Source organism: Lepidochelys kempii, chromosome 1 (assembly GCF_965140265.1).
Source record: "Lepidochelys kempii isolate rLepKem1 chromosome 1, rLepKem1.hap2, whole genome shotgun sequence".
NCBI classification, from domain to species: domain Eukaryota; kingdom Metazoa; phylum Chordata; order Testudines; family Cheloniidae; genus Lepidochelys; species Lepidochelys kempii.
The window spans coordinates 125260087-125280637 of NC_133256.1; the positions used below are offsets into that span (position 1 = coordinate 125260087).

The window sequence follows — 20551 nt, forward strand, 5'->3', positions numbered from 1 at the left end:
TGTGAAAGTATTTTACCTCAGTTTTATCAAATAAATACATAAAACATTTTGCTTGGGTCTGTTTTTTTTTTTCTTCTGTGGTGTATCTGGGGTATTATAAATGGCAGTCATTTTTAAAATATCCCTCCAAAACTAGTCATTTTCTTATGTCTTCTGAATTTTCAGTGCATTAGAAATTCAGACTGCTTCATGTGAACTTTTTTTCCCCACCTGTCTTTGCTGACCAATAAATGGGTAACTTTCTTAAAGGTTTTAATTGAAAATGGTGACACAAGCATTTCATCACATCATCTCTGATCCACTCCAACATCAACTTTTAATTGGGTTGTATAACATGGCCATAAATTTAGCCACTTTGTGCCAAGGTCATTAATAAAAATGTTGAATAAGACCGGTCCCAAGACTGATCCCTGAGGAACTCCACTGGTCACTTCCCTCTAGCTTTACAGTTCACCTTTCAGTATGACCTGTTGTAATGCCCCTTTAACCAGTTCCTTATCCACCTTTCAATTCTCATATTAATTCCCATCTTCTCCAGTTTAATAATTTCCCATGTGGAAGTGTATCAAATGTCTTAGTGAAATCCAGGTAGATTAGATCCTTTGTCTAAAAAAATCAGTTAAAATTAGACTAAAATTTCCATGCTTTGTCTCTTCCTGAAAGTGACTCTTTTTTTGGGTGAGCAAAATCCTTTCAGTTGTTACGAAGTTCAATAAATGTTAAAGATATACTTGCTTCGCTAACAAAAATTCTAATACTCCTTTGGGGGGGGGGGGGGAAGCAGTTTTTTGCACATTTTGAAATTGGGCATAAATGCAAGCCTCAATGAGGATAAATGCTCTTGGTTGGTTTGGAAAAAAGAAATCATATTGTATACAGAGAAACAGTACTAACTTTCCTTAAGACTACAGCTAACCTAGATCCACTGTGCCACCTAGTCAGTTGTTTCAAGGAAGTTATGTGTTCATCAGTTCCAAGCCTTTGCTGCTTTTCCTTTTAAAATGTTTTTTCTTAAAATCTAAGACATATGCAGTTTGGTCTTTGCAATTTGGCAAAGACTTTGCAATTTGGTCTTTTTTAAAAATAAAGGAAAAAACCCTCCCATAAACCAACCACATACTCCATTGTTAGGAAATTCCCAAAATTAAAATGCTCTGGCAGTTTACCAACATTGCAACTGTGTAGCGCTTTCTAATCCACTTGCCTTATTAAATGTAAATATTAACTGGGTACTCATTACTAATGTGCCCTAGAAAATCATAGAATATTAGGGCTGGATGGGACCTCAGGAGATCATCTAGTCCAACCTCCAAGCAGGACCAATCCAATTTTTGGCCCAGATCCCTAAATGGCCCCCTCAAGGATTGAACTCAAAACGCTGGGTTTAGCAGGCCAATGCTCAAACCACTGAGCTATCCCTCCTCTCACCCCCAAATATGTACATAGAATGATTGTTACCCAGGAGCAACTTTGATGTTAGCGTTCTTGCAAACTTAACGCTGCATTAGAAGAGAGGTTTTGGGGTTTTTTTGTATTTTGTTTATAGTTGACTGATATTTTTCATAGATATTAAGGTCAGAAGGGACCATTATGATCATCTAATCTGACCTGCACAATGCAGGCCACAGTATCTCACCCACCCACTCCTGCAATAAACCTCTCACTTATGTCTGAGCTACTGAAGTCCTCAAATCATGGTTTAAAGACTTCAAGGTGCAGAGAATCCTCCAGCAAGTATCCATGCCACAGAAGAAAATGAAAAACCCCCAGGCCTCTTCCAGTCTGCCTTGGGGGGAAATTCCTTCCCAACCCCAAATATGGCAATCAGCTGAACCCTGAGCCTGTGGGTAAGATTCACCAGCCAGATACCCAGGAAAGAATTCTCTGTAGTAACTCAGATCCCACCCCATCTAACATCCCATCACAGGCCATTGGGCCTATTTACCATGAATATTTAAAGATCAATTAATTGCCAAAATCATGTTATCCCATCATACCGTCTCCTCCATAAACGTATCGAGTTTAATCTTGAAGCCAGATAGGTCTTTTGCCCCCACTGCTTCCCTTGGAAGGCTATTCCAGAACTTCGCTCCTTTGATGGTTAGAAACCTTCAAGTCTAAACTTCCCGATGGCCAGTTTATATCCATTTATTCTTGTGTCCACATTGGTACTGAGCTTAAATAATTCCTCTCCCTCTCCGGTATTTATCCCTCTGATATATTTATAGAGAGCAATCATATCTCCCCTCAACCTTTTTTTTGGTTAGGCTAAAGGAGCCAAGCTCCTTGAGTCTCTCTTCATAAGACAGGTTTTCCATTCCTCGGATCATCCTAGTAGCCCTTCTCTGTACCTGTTCCAGTTTGAATTCATCCTTCTTAAACATGGGAGACCAGAACTGCACACAGTATTCCAAGTGAGGTCTTACCAGTGCCTTGTATAACGGAACTAACACCTCCTGATCTCTACTGGAAATACCTTGCCTGATGCATCCCAAGACCGCATTAGCTTTTTTCAAGGCCATATCACATTGGTGGCTCATAGTCATCCTGTGGTCAACCAATACTCCAAGGTCCTTCTCCTCCTCCGTTACTTCTAATTGATATGTCCCCAGCTTATAACTAAAATTCTTATTATTAATTCCTAAATGCATGACCTTGCACTTTTCACTATTAAATTTCATCCTACTACTATTACTCCAGTTTACAAGGTCATCCAGATCCTCATGTATGATATCCTGGTCCTTCTCTAAATTGGCAATACATCCCAGCTTTGTGTCATCCGCAAACTTTATTAGCACACACCCACTTTTTGTGCCGAGGTCAGTAATAAAAAGATTGGTCCCAAAACCGATCCCTGAAGAACTCCACTGGTAACCTCCCTCCAGCCTGACAGTTCACCTTTCAGTGTAACCCACTGTAGTCTCCCTGTTAACCAATTCCTTATCCACCTTTCAATTTTCATATTGATCCCCATCTTTTCCAATTTAACTAATAATTCCCCATGGGGCACCGTATCAAACGCCTTACTGAAATCGAGGTAAATTGGATCCACTGTGTTTCCTTGGTCTAAAAAATGTTACTTTCTCAAAGAAGGAGATCAGGTTGGTTTGGCATGATTTACCTTTTGTAAAACCATGTTGTATTTTGTCCCATTTACCATTGACCTCAATGTCCTTAACTACTTTCTCCTTCAAAAATTTTTCCAAGACCTTGCATACTACAGATGTCAAACTAACAGGCCTGTATTTACCCGGATCAATTTTTTCCTTTCTAACATAGTTCCTATTTTTAAGAAATTCTCCAGTCATATAGTACAACCCCTGAGTTTACAGATTCATTAAAAATTCTTGCCAATAGGCTGGCAATTTCATGTGCCAACCTTCCTTTTGTTTCAAAGTCTTACACTTCCCATTTTTATACAAAAGGTAATATTTAAGCCTCAGCAATGCAGAAACTTCAGTACCCACAGATCAGAAATGTAAAAACACAGCTTTCCCCCCCCATACTGCTGAGCGACAGGGTTACGTTTTCTGTGCTGGAACCTAGTTTTCTATGGTACTTGGCTTCTACAAAATTGTTTAGATGTAAAATTACTATCCATGGCTGCAGCACAGACATTTTCTTCAGTTCTTTAACACATTAGACAAATGTTAATTTTAAGAATGGACATTAAAAAGAAGTCTTTAAAATGTGGCTTTCAGCAAATGGTTTCATTCTTAATCCCTTAGAACACACACTGGCAGAAAAGCGCCTTGTTTTGGTAACCTAGGTGAATGGTTCTCAAATGTGAGGGGAATTCAAGGGAAATGCAGGCTGGATAACTCTAAAATGGCTCAAACTATATCTCTCACTTTGTCCATTATATATGTATTGCTTTACTGATTAGATGTGGCCTTGTGTTCAGCGCCCCGACTTTCCATTGGATCTAAAAGGAGCAAACAACATTTCAATAATATTTGAACATGTTGAAATATTGTGGTAGAAGCTTATTGTCTCACCATAGATGGGAACTTTGAGTCAGTCCAAATGCAGCGATTCTAAATGTCATGGAATAATGATTCAAGCATTCAGCTGGAAACCCGCGTCAAAAAACCTGAATGTCAAATATTTCCACAATTCACCCACCGCTTTATCCAATAAAAACAAACTCTAGTTGTTACAATGCATCCATTCCATCTGTAAGGTATCTATTTTTAACCATACATAGGCACATTCTCCTGTGGTCAGAAAGTTGGCTAATTCCAACACCCATGTTGGACTTTTGTCATCATTTGTCATTCTATATGGGGTATGCCCCCATCACACCCCTTTCAGAGAGAGAGAATGCATAAAAAAGACCAATGGATGGAGCTGGTAAAAAGTTTGAAATAGTGAATACTTTTTTGGAAAAAATATTCAGCTTTTTCAAACAACTCTACCAGTGAATAACTGCCCTGGGAGTTCTCCTGTGGTATACAATACTTAAAATCAAACACACACCGAAGGCTTTTGCAATAGCCTTTTAATTGCTGTAGTGCAAAGGTACGCAGTGTAACCATTTTATTTGTGAAGCAAAGAGCATGCCCACTCTTCATAATAACTGTAAGTGCAACCCAGGGTAAGATGGGGATTGAGATCTTACTGGAACCAGTTTATGTAGCGCTATGTAGTATATAATCCCCGGAAAACCATGTAAACTGGCTGTGCAATGAGCCAACTATCTTGGCTTGAATGCATAAATAAGGGGGATGAGACCTGCAGGGAACTCCATGTAAACAAGCTAGCCTACCTCAAGTTGGCCCTACATACTACCTTTGACCCTTACTCTCCTCCAACCCCTGTCGTCTTACCACTGGAGTAGAGTAGGGTTTATGAGCTCCAGGGAGGGAGGGAGAATTGACTGAAAATAGGTTGCTTGTTTTTTGTTTCCCCTCTTTGAAATTTAAATTGTGGGTCTGTCTTTGGTCACCAGGTTAAATTCTACTTTGCACTCACAGGAATCAGTGGGTGGAATTTGCTCTCTCTGTATGTGGGCAGACCCTGTTTTCTCTGCCTGGCTGAGCAGTTTCAGAGTTGTCAGCCATGGAGCAATCACTGTAGCCTCTCTGGCCTGTTCGTGTGCGCGCACTCTTTCTTTCTCGAAACAGATGTCAGCCCTGGAGAAATCATCCTTCCTAGGATGTCATCAGGAAGATTCTGTATATGCTCAGCGCCTCCCTAAGGTAAGTCCTTAGCACTTGACTGTGTCCTGCTGTTAGCCAACATATGTAACATGTAGTGCACACCATATTTGTAAGTATTACACATTAACATATTCTTTGCACTGCTTATGGGAGTTATGTGCTAACCAGCTCATTAGGGGATATTGAAAAATTGCCTGACCTTATCAGTGATGAGCAATTAGCTAAATACTATTAAACCTCAGTATACAACGAAGGTTGTTATAAATTAGCAATGTATTAAATCCATGTAAACAAATTTCATTTAGCCCAATTCATAATTTGGGGTCTGTGATTGTAATCGCGGTACTTGCTCTTCAGAACACTTATGCTCCGTGTTAGGTTCCACGTGTATTTCAGTTACAGTATCTATCTCTACTGATTTTGGCTCCTGACACTGCAATATTTGATACGTTGGCTACTGCCTGCTCAGAAGGTTACCTGGAAGACAGCATCCACAAGGAATGCATGGATCTACCTCAGCTACTGGTACATTCAGCAACGCAAACCTGGAGAGCACCTCAAATGGCTTGTTCTGTTAAAGGAGATCAATGTGTGTGTAAATAGGATGTTTTTTGACATTGTGACTCCAGTTTGTGGCCAAAACAGCCAGGATCAGTACAATGAGAAAGCGGCAAGGATAACCTGATAATATGGATGGGCAATACGGTATAGTAAATAATCATGTATGGAGGCCTTGTTTGTACTGCCACTACTCCAAATTTCAGTTTTGCGCCTTGTGTATGCACTATAGTAATGTCTATTCCAGTTTTTCAAAAGCTGCAGTACCAAGATAAGATTAAAAAAAAAAAAAAAAACCTCCTAGTTTTGAATGTACATATCGATCCACTAATCTTAAACGTATAAACATTACAAACTAGAAAAGACGTGTCAGTCAGATATGCACAAAACAGAACAAGCCCTGAATGACCTTTATCCATAATGGTGACCTTGAACTAATGGTTTTCCACATTTGGATAGAAGTTGCTTTTAAAGCTTTGCTTGCATTACAAGGAGTGTTCGTTTTAATTGTATCAATCACGTACTGCTGCTTAGACAGTTTGCTAAAATAGTATAGATTTCACATTAAATGCTCTCACTTCTGCTTCATATATCAACTTAGCAAAGGTGTCATCCTGATCTATTTATCAAAGCAACAAGTGGGGGAACTGTTAACGCATATTGCACACCATATTAATATGCATGACCCATCACATTAACATTATATACATATGAATATTGCGTTCAATTATGCTAATTTGTATGTTTCACTCTTACTTATGTCAAGAAATATATATCCCCCAATCCCCTGCAGGCTCAACAGAACAGCTGGCATTCGCAAATATAAACCCTGTCAAAATCAAGACACAGAAATGTTTTACCCTGGTACAAGCCCAACTAATTTGTAATGCGGTGTTCAAAAACAAGAGAAGTTGGGGGGGGGAGGCAGAGAAAAACAAGCTAAAAAGCAAATTGGTGAATTTCAGTCTTTGGTGATGTATAAAGTGCTTTTTAACTTGTAAACAAGTATGCTATAAATATAGTATCTATAAAGCTAGTTTTGGGGGCATATTGCCTTGACCTGTCAGCTGCCTTTAACACAGTGGCTGGCTTTTCTTGTAATGCTGTCCTTTCTTGGTTTCTGTGACTTTGTCCTCTCCTGATTCTCTGATCGCTCTTTCAGCCTGGCCTTTTGGAGGATCCTCCTAACCTACCCTCCAACTTTGTCATTCCCACCCCCCCAAACCTGTGCTAGGAGCTCTGGGCAGGAACGGGGCGAACAGAAAACTCTTTCAGCTACTCTTCTCCATCATGGCTGCAAGTATACCATCTCCTACAGCCTCTCCTACACTGGGGCATGAGCACCCTGCTCTGTACCCTTAGTCCAGCAGTAGCTTGGGCAGCCCATGCATTCAGGACTCATGAGCAGTTGGGCAGGGCAAATAAACCCCAGGATGCCTTCCTTCTTCAACCTCTCTTGGGTGGAAACTTCTTCTCCCATTCCCCACCACCAAGTGAGAGGAAAACATGGAAAGGAGTATTATGTTGGGTATTGAACATTTTTGTGTGGGTGGTTTTGTAATTTGAGTGTTGCACTATTTTAAGACATGTTTACAAATAAAGCATGTTCAGTTTTCAAGAATGTTTGTTATTGCATCATATCAAACAATTATGATTTGAGACAATAAAGCTTAAAAACCTGTTCAGGAGCAACTAAGTGTTCGTAAGCAAACAGTACTCCTGGATTTGGTGAGGTACAGAAATTCACATCAATAAATTCCATCTGTAAAACCCCTCACCCCACCCTACATTCATTATTCATCATGTCATTCAGACTTACACACTGCATGGCAATCAAGCCCATGCCCCTCTCAAGCACTGTTCCTGAGCCTAACATGAGCCAATTTCCGGCTCCCCAAGGCCATTAATAGCAGTACTATTCCCCCTCATCCATTGGGCTGTGTGAGACCACAAAACATCTCTGACTTCTGCTGCCCGGGCACAACCAGCTCTCTCAGTGGTAGCTGTACTTTCTGGCTGAGGGTACCAATCCAGTCAGGGGGAAATGGCTCATCTCTGGCTTCACAAAGGTTGTGAAGGGCACAGCAAGCCAAGCAAGGTGGACAACATTGATGACAATGGCATCCAAACAATTTCTAATGGGCCTTCAATCTGCCTAAAGCACACTCAACAACCATTCTACACCTGCGCAGGGTGTGATTAAACCATCTGTTGTCAAGGCCTCTGAAATCAGGATACAGTTTTATAAGCCAAAGCAAAAGGGGTATGCAGGCTTCCCCAGGATGACAGTGCAGACAGTAATACCATTTATGTCAATGTCATTTGGTGGGACTAGTGTCCCACCTTGTCCATGAATGTAGAGTCCTGATTGGCAAAAAACTAGCTTGTGAATTTTTCCTGTGCAGCCCACACTGACATTTCTAAATCTGGCTCTGTGGTCCACTGGCACCTGCAGAGCAATGGAGTAGTACCCTTTGCAGTGTATGTACTCAGGTGCTCCTCCAGGAGGGCAAATGAGGCCCAATAATGGCCCCGGCACAGTTAGGCAACCCCACTCTCTTAAAGCCAGCAGTTACTGCTAGAATATCTTTAATGCCCACTACTTTGAGGTTGGAAAGTTGACTGAAGTGACGGCAGAGGTATCTAAGGCAATCAGGCATGTAGTTTACCCCAAACTGGTTGGCAACGGACCTGTATTTAAAAACAAATGTGCATTCAGTTTGGTAACATGTTCACCTCAGTGATTATACCCCTCCATTAAGACTTTTCTAACCTCCGCTTGAACCTGGGGCTCTGGCAGCCCTACGGCAGCGCACAGAGCCGAGTCAAACTAACCAGATCCCAGAGGCACTAGTGCCCCCCTGGACGCGGGTCTGCGAGAGACCATATAGATGCTCAAGCCCAAGGATACTGAACACAGGTAGAAAAAGAAATCCCAGCTCATTTATCTGGGACAAAAGCCTGAGCTCACTGTTTAGGGCCAAATTGCAACTGAGACAGAATTTGGTCCAGAGATTATGTTCAGGACTTAATCAGGCAGACTCCAGGTCTACTGAACAGAGCTCAGTGATAGGGGTGGGTGAGTGTAGGTGGGTCAGAAGTGAAAGGAATGTCTGATTCAAATAGTCCAGTGTAATTTTGCCCTGCCTATGGATGTCAGTATTTAGCTCAAAGTCATTTAAGTTCTATTCTCTTTTTTTTCAGGTTACTAGCTGTTTGACTGCCTCCCTGTTCTTTCTTTGGTTAAAGAATTTCCTGCTCACTGTCACCTTCTTTGTCACACCAGCAAAATGGGAATGTCCCACAGCACAGCTGCAGCCAAGGCTTCCATATGTTGTTGTACCCAGAGAGCTGCTGAGGGACCAGAGTCAGTGTCTGGCGATGCTCCTGAACAGCTCTTTCTAGTCTGCTTATTACTGTGTCAAACAGGAGCTCAGTGGCAGGAGACAGAGGTTTGGTCTCAGCTGGGTCACTGGAGAGATCAAAGAGCAAAGGAGGGTCATGATGGGTTACGTCTTCCCCAAAGCAATGGCACATTCCACATCTATAACAGGCTCCAGCACCGTCTGGATGGAATATTGGAGTCACATAATGAGCCGTCCACAGTGCCCCACCTGCCAGGAGAGAAACCACTTTAAGTAACAAAGATGGACATGAACTAGACCGAGCTCTCCTAAGTGCAGTATTTTCCCTGCAAAGGCTTTTATTCCGTCCCTGTCATAGGAAATAAGCGGCAAGCCAAGATGACCATGCAACTATTTATCTACTGGGAACTAACTGAATTCCAAAATAGTCCTTTCCAAAAGCTGCTGAACCGGTTCTTTTTGTTCTTCTAAGGTGGTGATCTATAGAACCATTCTTAAAAGCATTTCTTTTTACAGCAACTGGTGCCCTCATTTATCCCTGCTAGAGATGACTAACTTAGTTCTACAAGACAAGGGCCAGATCTTCCTATGTGTGTGGACTGTACCTAGTGCATTGTAAGTGCCAACTACTGCTCTATAAATTGCTGTGCAAGACCAATGGTCCTCTACAAGCTGGACTGCATTTCCTCTCTCTGCTTTGCAGAAGTCTATCAGCTCAAAAGACTGTCCCTAAGAATTGTCCAGTGGGCCTCAGATAGCTAGGGGGCAAGTCTTATTCCCAATATAGTCACAAGGGTGTTGGGAGTCAGTGAGAGAGTCGTGTGTGGATGGACCACCTATTTAAAATGACTACTTGGGTATAGCTTTCAAAGAACATTCTCATCAGCATGGGGGCTCCCAGCTCACGGTAAGGAGGGAGATGAAGCTGCTCCAGGACAAGACTGTGATGTGTTCCCTCAGGGACTCAAATGCTTCTAGAGTTTGCAGGCCCACATGTACTGCACACTTTCTGCTATTCCCCTTTGTAGGGTGTAGCAAGGGATGCTGGAACAATTTTCATAGTGGGAGAGCTGAGAGCCATTGAACCAAACTGTAACCCTGTAGATAATGGAAACCACTTGAAGCCAGTAGGTGCTGGAACTGCAGCACCTATGGGTGTACATAATAATGTAGTGATAGCTAGCTCTGGTGGTTGGTGCCTTATGTGGGGGGAGGTCCCCATCTCTTCCCCCTGCCCCGGTGGAGCTGTGTGTGCCCTCAAGGGTGCAGTCCTTGCAGTCTTAGTGCAGGGACTGGAATTGTACCTGGCCCTTACGTGGTCTGCCTAAGGGAAAATTCTTCATGGTCTCTCTCTGCACTTTGCACTCATGGAAGGACTAGACAGAATCTGGCCCCAGCTTATTTCCAGTCTCAGAATGTAGCTTAGTCGTGAAAGCAGGGCAGCTTACTGGATATCAACTGTAAGCAAATAATACAATAGAAACAGAAACTCGTTTTCAGCACAGTGTGAGGAACACTAGATCGCAGCGCCACAGCAGCCCGTGGCATCGGGCAGTTGCGCAGACCCGTGGCTCCCCAGCCTCTGAGCGACAGTCGGAACAGAACTATATAAACAAAAGTAGCAGCATCACGGTAGGAGGTTGGCTAATCATGAAAAATGACAAGACACTAAGAGTGCAACTGAATGCAGTTTGATGGGAGATTTGCCTCCCCCCTGTATCCCACGGTCTGATAGGAGATGATACCATTGATGTGAGCAAAGCTTTGTGAGTGACATTATTAACTGAGACAAGGTGGGTGGGGTAATATCATTTATTAGACCAACTTCTGTTGGAGAGACAGACAAGCTTTCAAACTACACAGAGCTCTTCCATAGGTCTGGGAAACGTACTCCAAGATTACCTCACCCACCTTGTCTTTCTCTTATATCCTGGCAACGACGTGGCTACAGCTACACTGCACACATTATTATCTTATCATTAGTATTATTTTTATTTTCTATAAACAATCAGGGCCATGGAAGCCCAAGGTCCACATAAAAAATGTTCATGCTCCCAGTTGTTAGCAGCCATCTGATGGTGACACATTTAGGCCCTGATCCCCTGTAACTGAAATCCCATTCCAGGAGGAGGAGGTGGTCGTGTCCAGCACAAGAGAGAGATTAGACATGATGCCTAACTGACGGAAGGGTAGGTTCAACACTCTGAGCCATTTCTGTAATGCATGCAGCACAAAAGCCAACATTTGCATTTTGTATATATGACGTTTTCTTTTTGGTTCAGTGGAATCTGCTGAACTCTCCCGCCTTCTGTTTTGCCCTGAGCTGTTCTCCATGACTGGGAGGCTGCAGCTTTACCCCGCGGTCTGAGTGTTGCTGCAGCCAGGATGTCTTTTGCTAATCAAAAACTATTATGAGAAAGGTGGTGGAAACAATAATGCATCTCAAACTCTAGCAAATACTCCAGTTTGAACACCTTCCATGGGTATATTTCTTAATTTAGTTGTAAATTACAACTATACTTTTCAGGCTGAATCTCAGAACTTCTTTGGTGTGATCACTTCTGGCTGAATTCCTCGGTTGTTTTGGATTAAAATAATGTATTTGGAAATATGGTAGACACAGATGTTTCCCCCCTCAGACATTAGCAGAAATTATTAAAAAAAAAATGATGGATTGATAAATAAAGGTCACAGCCATTAATTGTAGCTGAAGTTTAAGATTAACAATTTCTCAGTATGTGTTTTTTCTTGGCTGTATGTAAGTATGTGAACTCATACTTACATACTTACATATACTGTGGTATATCTAGATACATTTTCAATATATAGATATGTATCTCATAATCTATTTTATATATAATCTATATACCGATTATGTCATTGATATGTGTTCAGAAAAATTAATTTGTCTATGCATTTCATTAAATATTTTAGGCCATATTAGCCCAGTTACCTGGCTGTCTATTTAGCTCACTTATACTGGCTAGTTATGACTGATTCTCCACTACCCTGCACCTTGTGTAGTTATTTACATCTGTGCAAAATGGGTATAAAATATTAAATAACTACACAAGGTGCAGGGCAATGAAGAATCTGTCTCCCTGTTAGTTAGTGTTGAAGGGTGCGCTGAGAATGTGGCCACAACAACAACTGGAGTGTCCAGAAAAGAAAAAAAAAACCCAGAAAACAATGGAGAAAAACAACATTGAAAGCTGAGTAGAACTCGGCATTGGAGAAGCCAGCAGGGGTTCCAGCCAGCACAGACAGACAAAGAGGAACACATAATCGGAGTTAAAGCAACCCTGACTGAACTTGAGGGAAGTGTGTTAATTTTGGGGTACCATGTTAATGTAATATGTGCAAGGAAAAACTGTTTCTTGAATCTAAATAACTCTCAATTCCATCTGGTAATAATCAATTTAACAAGCAGAAAGTGTCACTAATAAGCCCTATTGTGTCAGGATAGATGAAAGGACTCTTTAACATATAGACAAAAGACTCTCCCAGCCTAGATGAAGGGCCTAATTGATGAGTCCTCACTAGAAGACAGAAAGATACAATGGCTTCACATCCAGACAGCCCAATATACATACATGAAAGGACAATAAGTAGAACAGGAACGTGATGTATTTTAAAATGAGCAGAACAATAAGGAGAAATCAATTGGACTCCAAAGATTTCTCCTGCCTTGTAAGAAAGGAATGGATCTGAGCAAGGAACAGATTTTTGTTTCAGATTAAATTACATGGAATATTACAATTTTTGGTTTAACTATGGTTCATTTAACCAAGTTTCACCTGCCTGAATTTCAGACCTACCCACATTTTGAATATATCTGATCTGCATGTCTGTAATGGACATACACGTATAAGTTATGCAGCCAGATGAGCAAATTATTTTTGCTCTCTAAATTTGTGGGGGAAAAGATTGCTTGAGTAGCTATGAGATTCCTCCCAAAAATGATATCTTGCATTCTCTCTTATGTGACTAAAGTGGGAGCGGATATACATGTGCAGAATGGTTCATTTTTTATAGAACCATCTCCTTGTGTTTCAATGGGATAACTAGGAAGGTACACAACTCTATGCAGTTAAGTAAATCAAATATACATAAGGTTAGACAGGTAAAAGATAAGAGCAAGAGAGAGAGAGATATTAACAATCCATTGTTACATTATTGGTAGTGGGGAGCAAAGATATGTGGTGCATTAGATCAATTTGAAACCAAGTAGCAGACAACAACACACATAAACCAGTCTAAACACAAAGCTTAGTAGGGCATCAATATACACGACCATCATTATTTTTATATTACTATAGCAGCTAGAGGCCCAAGTCAAGCTCAGAGATCCATCGTAAAAAAACATAGTAACAGACAACTCCTATCCTGGAGAGCTTTTAGTCTAGAGATAGACAATACACAGGTTTCAGAGTAACAGCCGTGTTAGTCTGTATTCTCAAAAAGAAAAGGAGTACTTGTGGCACCTTAGAGACTAACCAATTTATTTGAGCATAAGCTTTCGTGAGCTACAGCTCACTTCATCGGATGGAAACTGCAGAAGACATTATATACACAGAGACCATGAAACAATACCTCCTCCCACCCCACTCTCCTGCTGGTAATAGCTTATCTAAAGTGAAAAGAAAAGGAGGACTAGTGGCACCTTAGAGACTAACCAATTTATTTGAGCATGAGCTTTCGTGAGCTACAGCTCACTTCATCAGATGTTTACCGTGGAAACTGCAGCAGACTTTATATACACACAGAAATCATGAAACAATACCTCCTCCCACCCCACTGTCCTGCTGGTAATAGCTTATCTAAAGTGATCAACAGGTGGGCCATTTCCAGCACAAATCCAGGTTTTCTCACCCTCCACCCCCCCACACAAATTCACTCTCCTGCTGGTGCTAGCCCATCCAAAGTGACAACTCTAAAGTTGTCACTTTGGATGGGCTAGCACCAGCAGGAGAGTGAATTTGTGTGGGGGGGTGGAGGGTGAGAAAACCTGGATTTGTGCTGGAAATGGCCCACCTGTTGATCACTTTAGATAAGCTATTACCAGCAGGACAGTGGGGTGGGAGGAGGTATTGTTTCATGATTTCTGTGTGTATATAAAGTCTGCTGCAGTTTCCACGGTAAACATCTGATGAAGTGAGCTGTAGCTCACGAAAGCTCATGCTCAAATAAATTGGTTAGTCTCTAAGGTGCCACTAGTCCTCCTTTTCTTTTTGCGAATACAGACTAACACGGCTGTTCCTCTGAAACTTATCTAAAGTGATCATTCTCCTTACAATGTGTATGATAATCAAGTTGGGCCATTTCCAGCACAAATCCAGGTTTTCTCACCCTCCAGGCCCCCCCCCCCCCACATAAACTCACTCTCCTGCTGTTGCTCCTCCAATACACTGGATGAGAGGGGGAAACTGAGGTAAGTGAACTAAGGGAAGTGACTTGCTCAGGGTCACAGAAGTTTAGTGGCAGAGCTAGGAATAAAAACACAGGTCTCCTGACTTCCAGTTTAGTGCCCTATCCATTGCTAGACCACTCTGCCTCTCAATAGGGTTAGATGATTAAAAGCTTGGTGTGTTCACATATTTTCCTACACAGGCAGATTAATTTTATGATCTCACGTCCACATTTTGGTTTGGGCCAAAGGCCCCATTGGTTTCTATACTAAGTTCTCCCCTAAGGCCCATCCTTTCTTGAACCTGGCCCAGAATGGTCAGATTTGGGCTGTGATTTCTCCTATTTCTTATACTTTGTATTGCCCCATCTTAAATGTAGGATTCTCTTTTGTGAGCCACACTACACTGACCCATTTCCTAAACACTACTCTCAAACTTGTGGCTAAGTGACATTTTGTATTGTTTCACAGGTGCTGCATGGGGATATTAGCCAGAATATAGTTAGTTGCATTTTTATCTGTCTGGGTCTTGGAAACAGTTTCAGGCCATTGTGTGTGCAAGATCAGAAATTTCTAATCTGTGGGGAGTCCCAGAAAATGTGTGTGCAGGGACCTATTTGACTACAACATCTCTCTGAGAGATTGAGGGGTTGGGAAGAGTGTTGGATTCATGTTGTTAGAAAAACTGGTGTGTAGAAGAAATGTCCGTTGCTTTTATTCCATTGAATTTCTCTCCCAGAAGATGAAGAGGTGGGGCCCCCAGTTGTCAGGATATCTGCCCAAGTGTCCTCATCTAAGGGACATACCTATTTTCTTTTTATATGTAGTCACTTGTAGTCTGTTTCTGTATCTCGTGCAGGGCTGTGGTGGGTTGGCTCACTAGTCCTTTAGTACTTATTGTTAAAAGCTCCATTAGTTAAATTTCAAATTTGGAAGACAGTTAAAGCATGGCCAGTCAGAACTTGTCTGAAAAGGAAACAGGGATTTAAATGGCGTACAAGTTGGAGATTGATGAAACACTCATTGGGAGGGGGTCCGAGGGAGGGGGAAATCTCTTTGTTTGAAGCACTTTGAGGCTAGGCACATCTCTATGGATTCAAATTCAAAGCAAAGCAATATTGATGGACCCCCGGCCTCCTTGGGTGCATTAGAATTTATCAGGTTTCAGAGTAGCAGCCGTGTCAGTCTGTATTCGCAAAAAGAACAGGAGGACTTGTGGCACCTTAGAGACTAACCAATTTATTTGAGCATGAGCTTTCGTGAGCTACAGCTCACTTCATCGGATGCATGCAGAATTGAGCTGTAGCTCACAAAAGCTTATGCTCAAATAAATTTAAAGGAGTACTTGTGGCACCTTAGAGACTAACAAGTCCTCCTTTTCTTTTTACGGATACAGACTAACACGGCTGCTACGCTGAAACCTGTCAAATAAATTTGTCAGTCTCTAAGGTGCCACAAGCACGCCTTTTCTTTTTGTAGAATTTATCAGTGTACCACTGCCCTCTAATGGAATGTTTCATAATATACCTGCTTGATTATCAGTTTTCTTGGAAGTTGCTCATTTAAGTCACCAGGCAGATAAGATACAGAGCCAGACTTTAACTCCAGCTGATGGTGTATGTTTGGAGAATGATTCATTCTGAAATCTAAACCAATCCAGCCTCCCTCTCTTGAAAACACACTTTCATATTCAGAGAAACTTTCAAACTTAAGCCAATAAGCTTCCTTGCCACATTTGCTAATAATAGAAGATATCTGATTCTTTAAACTTGGGGCTACTACATTCCAGACCATCTTTCTCTTCCCTCAACCCCATTTAATCCTACAATGATTCATTAATCGGTCATTTTCTTTAGCAATGTGCGTTCATCTGAGAGATGGGAGACCTGGGTTCAAGGCCCTGTTCTAAATCAGGCAGAGTGGGGATTTGAACCTGGTTCTCCTATAGTTTGAGGGAGTGCTCTTACTGCCAGGCAGAGATAAGAGCCTCCCTTCCGCCCACCAATTAGGCACCTAGAGGCCCAGATTAATGAGAGATTTGTGCCTAAGTCCCTTTGTTAACCTAGGCCTTAAATTCTGCCCAATTTCATTCCTGGATAGCTTAGGTGGCTCCCCTCTCAATTGATGGTTCTACGAATCTTTTTTAAGCACCTAACTCTCCCCCATGCATTGTACAGGAAGCCTGTGAACATAACTCCGGGTTTAGGGCCTAGATTCACAAAGGTCCTTAGGCGCCGAACTCTGTTGATCTGAGCCTATAGGCACCTGACTGATGGGCTGGAGGGAGACACCCATCTCTGCTTGAGACTCTCAGCTGTGACTCCTCTCCTGCAGTTCTGTGTCTAGGCCAGGTCAGCCCTTTCTCATGAGAAAAGAGAGACAGAGAAGTGAACCTATCTGATCATAGCCAATAGCCCAGTGGTTAGGGCACTCACCTGCGATGTGGGACACCTACATTCAAATCCCTTCTCTGTCTGGTTCAGAGCAGGGACTTAAAGCCAGGTCTCCCACCTCTCAAATGAATATTCTAGCCTCTGGGCTGTGGAGTATTTGAGGGGATCAAAATCTCACGTAAGGTCCTATTTGAGCCTTTAGGTGCCTAATTTTATCTTTAAAAATCCAACCCTTAGTAATAGCTATGCACACCCACCCGAGCACCAAAAATTGCTGACCTGTTCGTCCACGACTGTCATTTGTGTGAAACCCACTCTGGTAAGTGTGCTCTGAGAAAGCCTCCCACATCCAGCCTCACTGCAGAGAGAGGCAGGAAAACTCCTAGTCTGAGAATCCCTTTGGGCTACGGAGTGAGCAAGGGTTCAGAACAGCTTGTTATCTGTGGGGTAACATCAGGATTTAGGCAGCTTTGCTCACAACAACTGGTGGAAACAGAGGCACCTAGGGGGACTTCAAGTGCCTACACAATTAGGCGGCTGCTGAGCAGTGGTTTTGAGAACATCAGCGATACCTTAATGTGGGATTTAGGTGCCTAAGAACCTTTGTGGATCTGGCCCTAAATTCTTATGAAAAGGAGCCTCAGAAGCTGGCAAGCTCAGCAGGGAGCTTGTCTAAGCTAGACAGGATCAAAATGCAGAGGAGAAGGGCATAGACGCCTAAGCAGCTGACCTAGTGCACCAGGCTGACAGGCGCCTCCCTACACTCAGGATGTGTTGGCATGAACCCTCTCATGCAGTTAGGTACCAAAGCCAGGATAGCCCCTGTAGCGAGCCCACACCCTAGCAACCAAACTGTCGCTCTTTCTTGCACACTCAATACCTCTCTCATGCTTTGTCCTATTTTCTCTTTGTCCCTGGCTGTCTGCTGTGTGGGTGCTGCGCTGCCCCACTCCATCAGTGACCTGCATCTCGCCCTCCTGCAGCAGGACCTGACAGGTATCAAGATTTCAGTGTGCTCAGAGCACAACTACAAGGATTGGACCTCACTGACGATATAGACAATTCTCCCTACCTTCGTGACCTTCAGGGCTTTGGCTTGAGTGAGGGATCTGAGCAGCTTACTAGCTGTAACATGGTGTCAGGCCTTAGGCGGCTTTTGCAAATGCTGACTGGTGGAAATTTTAGGTGCTTGGGGGATTTAGACACCTCTGGGGGTAGGTAGCAGCTAAGGAGCAGCTTTGAAAATGTCAGTGGCATCCAAGTCGTGGGCTTGGGCACCTAAAGAGGCAGATAGGCACCTAAATACCTTTCAGGATCTGGCCCATAGGCTTCGCAACAATGAACAAACAACATCTTAATATCTTTAAAAAAATTTGTCCCTAGTCACCCTCTGTGACTCAGTTTTCCATCTGTGCAATGGGAATAATAGCACTTCCCTACCTCACAAAGGTGTAGTGAGGATAAATACCTTAAAGACCGTAAGGTGCTCAGATACTACAGTGATGTGGCTATACATGTACAGAATATGATAGATACAATAGCTGATATATTCCACTCAAAATGTATTAAGGATTTATGAGAAATGTTTAGAGGCATAAATCAACTTTTTGGCTTTACCAGCAGTAACTAATTAAGCCTCACAACACAACACAACGAGATGCAGTGAAGAACTTAAAAATTATTACCGCCATTTCAGAGACAGGGAAACCAAGGCAGAAATGTTAAGTGACTTGCTCAAGGTCTTAGAGACAGTGCTTAAATGAGGAGAAAGGGATAGTCTCCTCCATCACCTTCCGCCTTACCTCAGCCTTCAGGAGTGAGAAACATGGATTTCTTATAACCACGCATTCATGGTTCCTGACACTACACCATATGCAGGTAGGGGAATCTGTGTCAGCACAGGACTTAGAACTCTGGAATTCCTAGCTCCCAGCTCTCCTTTTCTTAGGGGAACTTGACATCTTTAAGAATATATCAGCAAGGAAGTTTGTTTGTTTGTTTGAAGGTTTTGGAGTTAAGTCATAATTAAGAAATGCATTACAGCTGCTGTCAATTAGCCTAATTGAAGAAAGATGTTTCACAGCTGAGCTTTATAAAGGGAAAACCCAGTTTAACAGAGAAAATGGAACTCTTGAAAATAAGCAAACAAATTCTTAAGCTTAAAAAAATAGGCTGTATCCATGATCACTCTGTTGGTAGCTCTCCTGATGCTTTTGCAGCTGGAGCAATGAAAGCACTGGCTATCATGAGGCAGCAGCACCTTCTATTATTGTAGGCTGAGCGCCAGATTTTTAAAGGTATTTAGGCATCTAAAGATGCAGATAGATACCTAGTGGGATTTTCAAAATCTCACGTAAGGTCCTAGTTGAGCCTTTAGGTGCCTAAATTTACCTTTAAAAATCCAACCCTTAGTAATCATAGAATATCAGGGTTGGAAGGGACCTCAGGAGGTCATCTCGTCCAACCCCCTGCTCAAAGCAGGACCAACCCCCAACTAAATCATCCAGGCCAGGGCTTTGTCAAGCCTGACCTTAAAAATATCTAAGGAAGGAGATTCCACCACCTCCCTAGGTAACGCATTCCAGTGTTTCACCATCCTCCTAGTGAAAAAGATTTTCCTAATATCCAACCTAAACCTCCTCCACTGCAACTTGAGACCACTGCTTCTTGTTCTGACATCTGCTACCACTGAGAACAGTCTACATCCATCCTCTTTGGAACCCCCTTTCAGGTAGTTGAAAGCAGCTATCAAATCCCCCCTCAGTCTTCTCTTTCGCAGACTAAACAATCCCAGTTCCCTCAGCCTCTCCTCATAACTCATGTGTTCCAGTCCCCTAATCATTTTTGTTGCCCTCTGCTGGACCCTTTCCAATTTTTCCACATCCTTCTTGTAGTGTGGGGCCCAAAACTGGACACAGTACTCCAGATGAGGCCTCACCAATGTCGAATAGAGGGGAACAAACACGTCCCTTGATCTGCTGGCAATGCCCCTACTTCTGAAGCCCAAAATGTCATTGGCCTTCTTGGCAACAAGGGCACACTGTTGACTCATATCCAGCTTCTCGTCCACTGTAACCCCTAGGTCCTTTTCTGCAGAACTGCTGCTGAGCCATTCGGTCCCTAGTCTGTAGCGGTGCATGGGATTCTTCCGTCCTAAGTGCAGGACTCTGCACTTGTCCTTGTTGAACCTCATCAGATTTCTTTTGGCCCAATCCTCCAATTTGTCTAGGGCCCCCTGTATCCTATCCCTACTCTCCAGCATATCTACCTCTCCTCCCAGTTTAGCATCATCTGCAATCTTGCTGAGGGTGCAATCCACACCATCCTCCAGATCATTAATGAAGATATTGAACAAAACCGGCCCCAGGACCAACCCTTGGGGCACTCCACTTGATACCGGCTGCCAACTAGACATGGAGCCATTGATCACTACCCGTTGAGCCCAAAAATCTAGCCAGCTTTCTATCCACCTTATAGTCCATTCATCCAGCCCATACTTCTTTAATTTACTGGCAAGAATACTGTGGGAGACAGTGTCAAAAGCTTTGCTAAAGTCAAGGAACAACACATTCATTGCTTTCCCCTCATCCACAGAGCCAGTTATCTTGTCATAGAAGGCAATTAGATTAATCAGGCATGACTTGCACTTGGTGAATCCATGCTGAC

At 42.6% G+C, this 20551-nt stretch overlaps 1 protein-coding gene across 1 annotated transcript in view; it reads right to left on the reverse strand.

The window, feature by feature from the left end:
* Window positions 1-8948: 8948 nt before the first annotated feature.
* Window positions 8949-20551, reverse strand: part of LOC140898931 (arylsulfatase H-like) — a 55402-nt gene continuing 43799 nt past the window's right edge. The window contains 1 exon segment of the mRNA XM_073313951.1: window positions 8949-9334. Within this exon segment, the coding sequence (XP_073170052.1) occupies window positions 8964-9334 (371 nt within the window). The 3' untranslated portion in view covers window positions 8949-8963.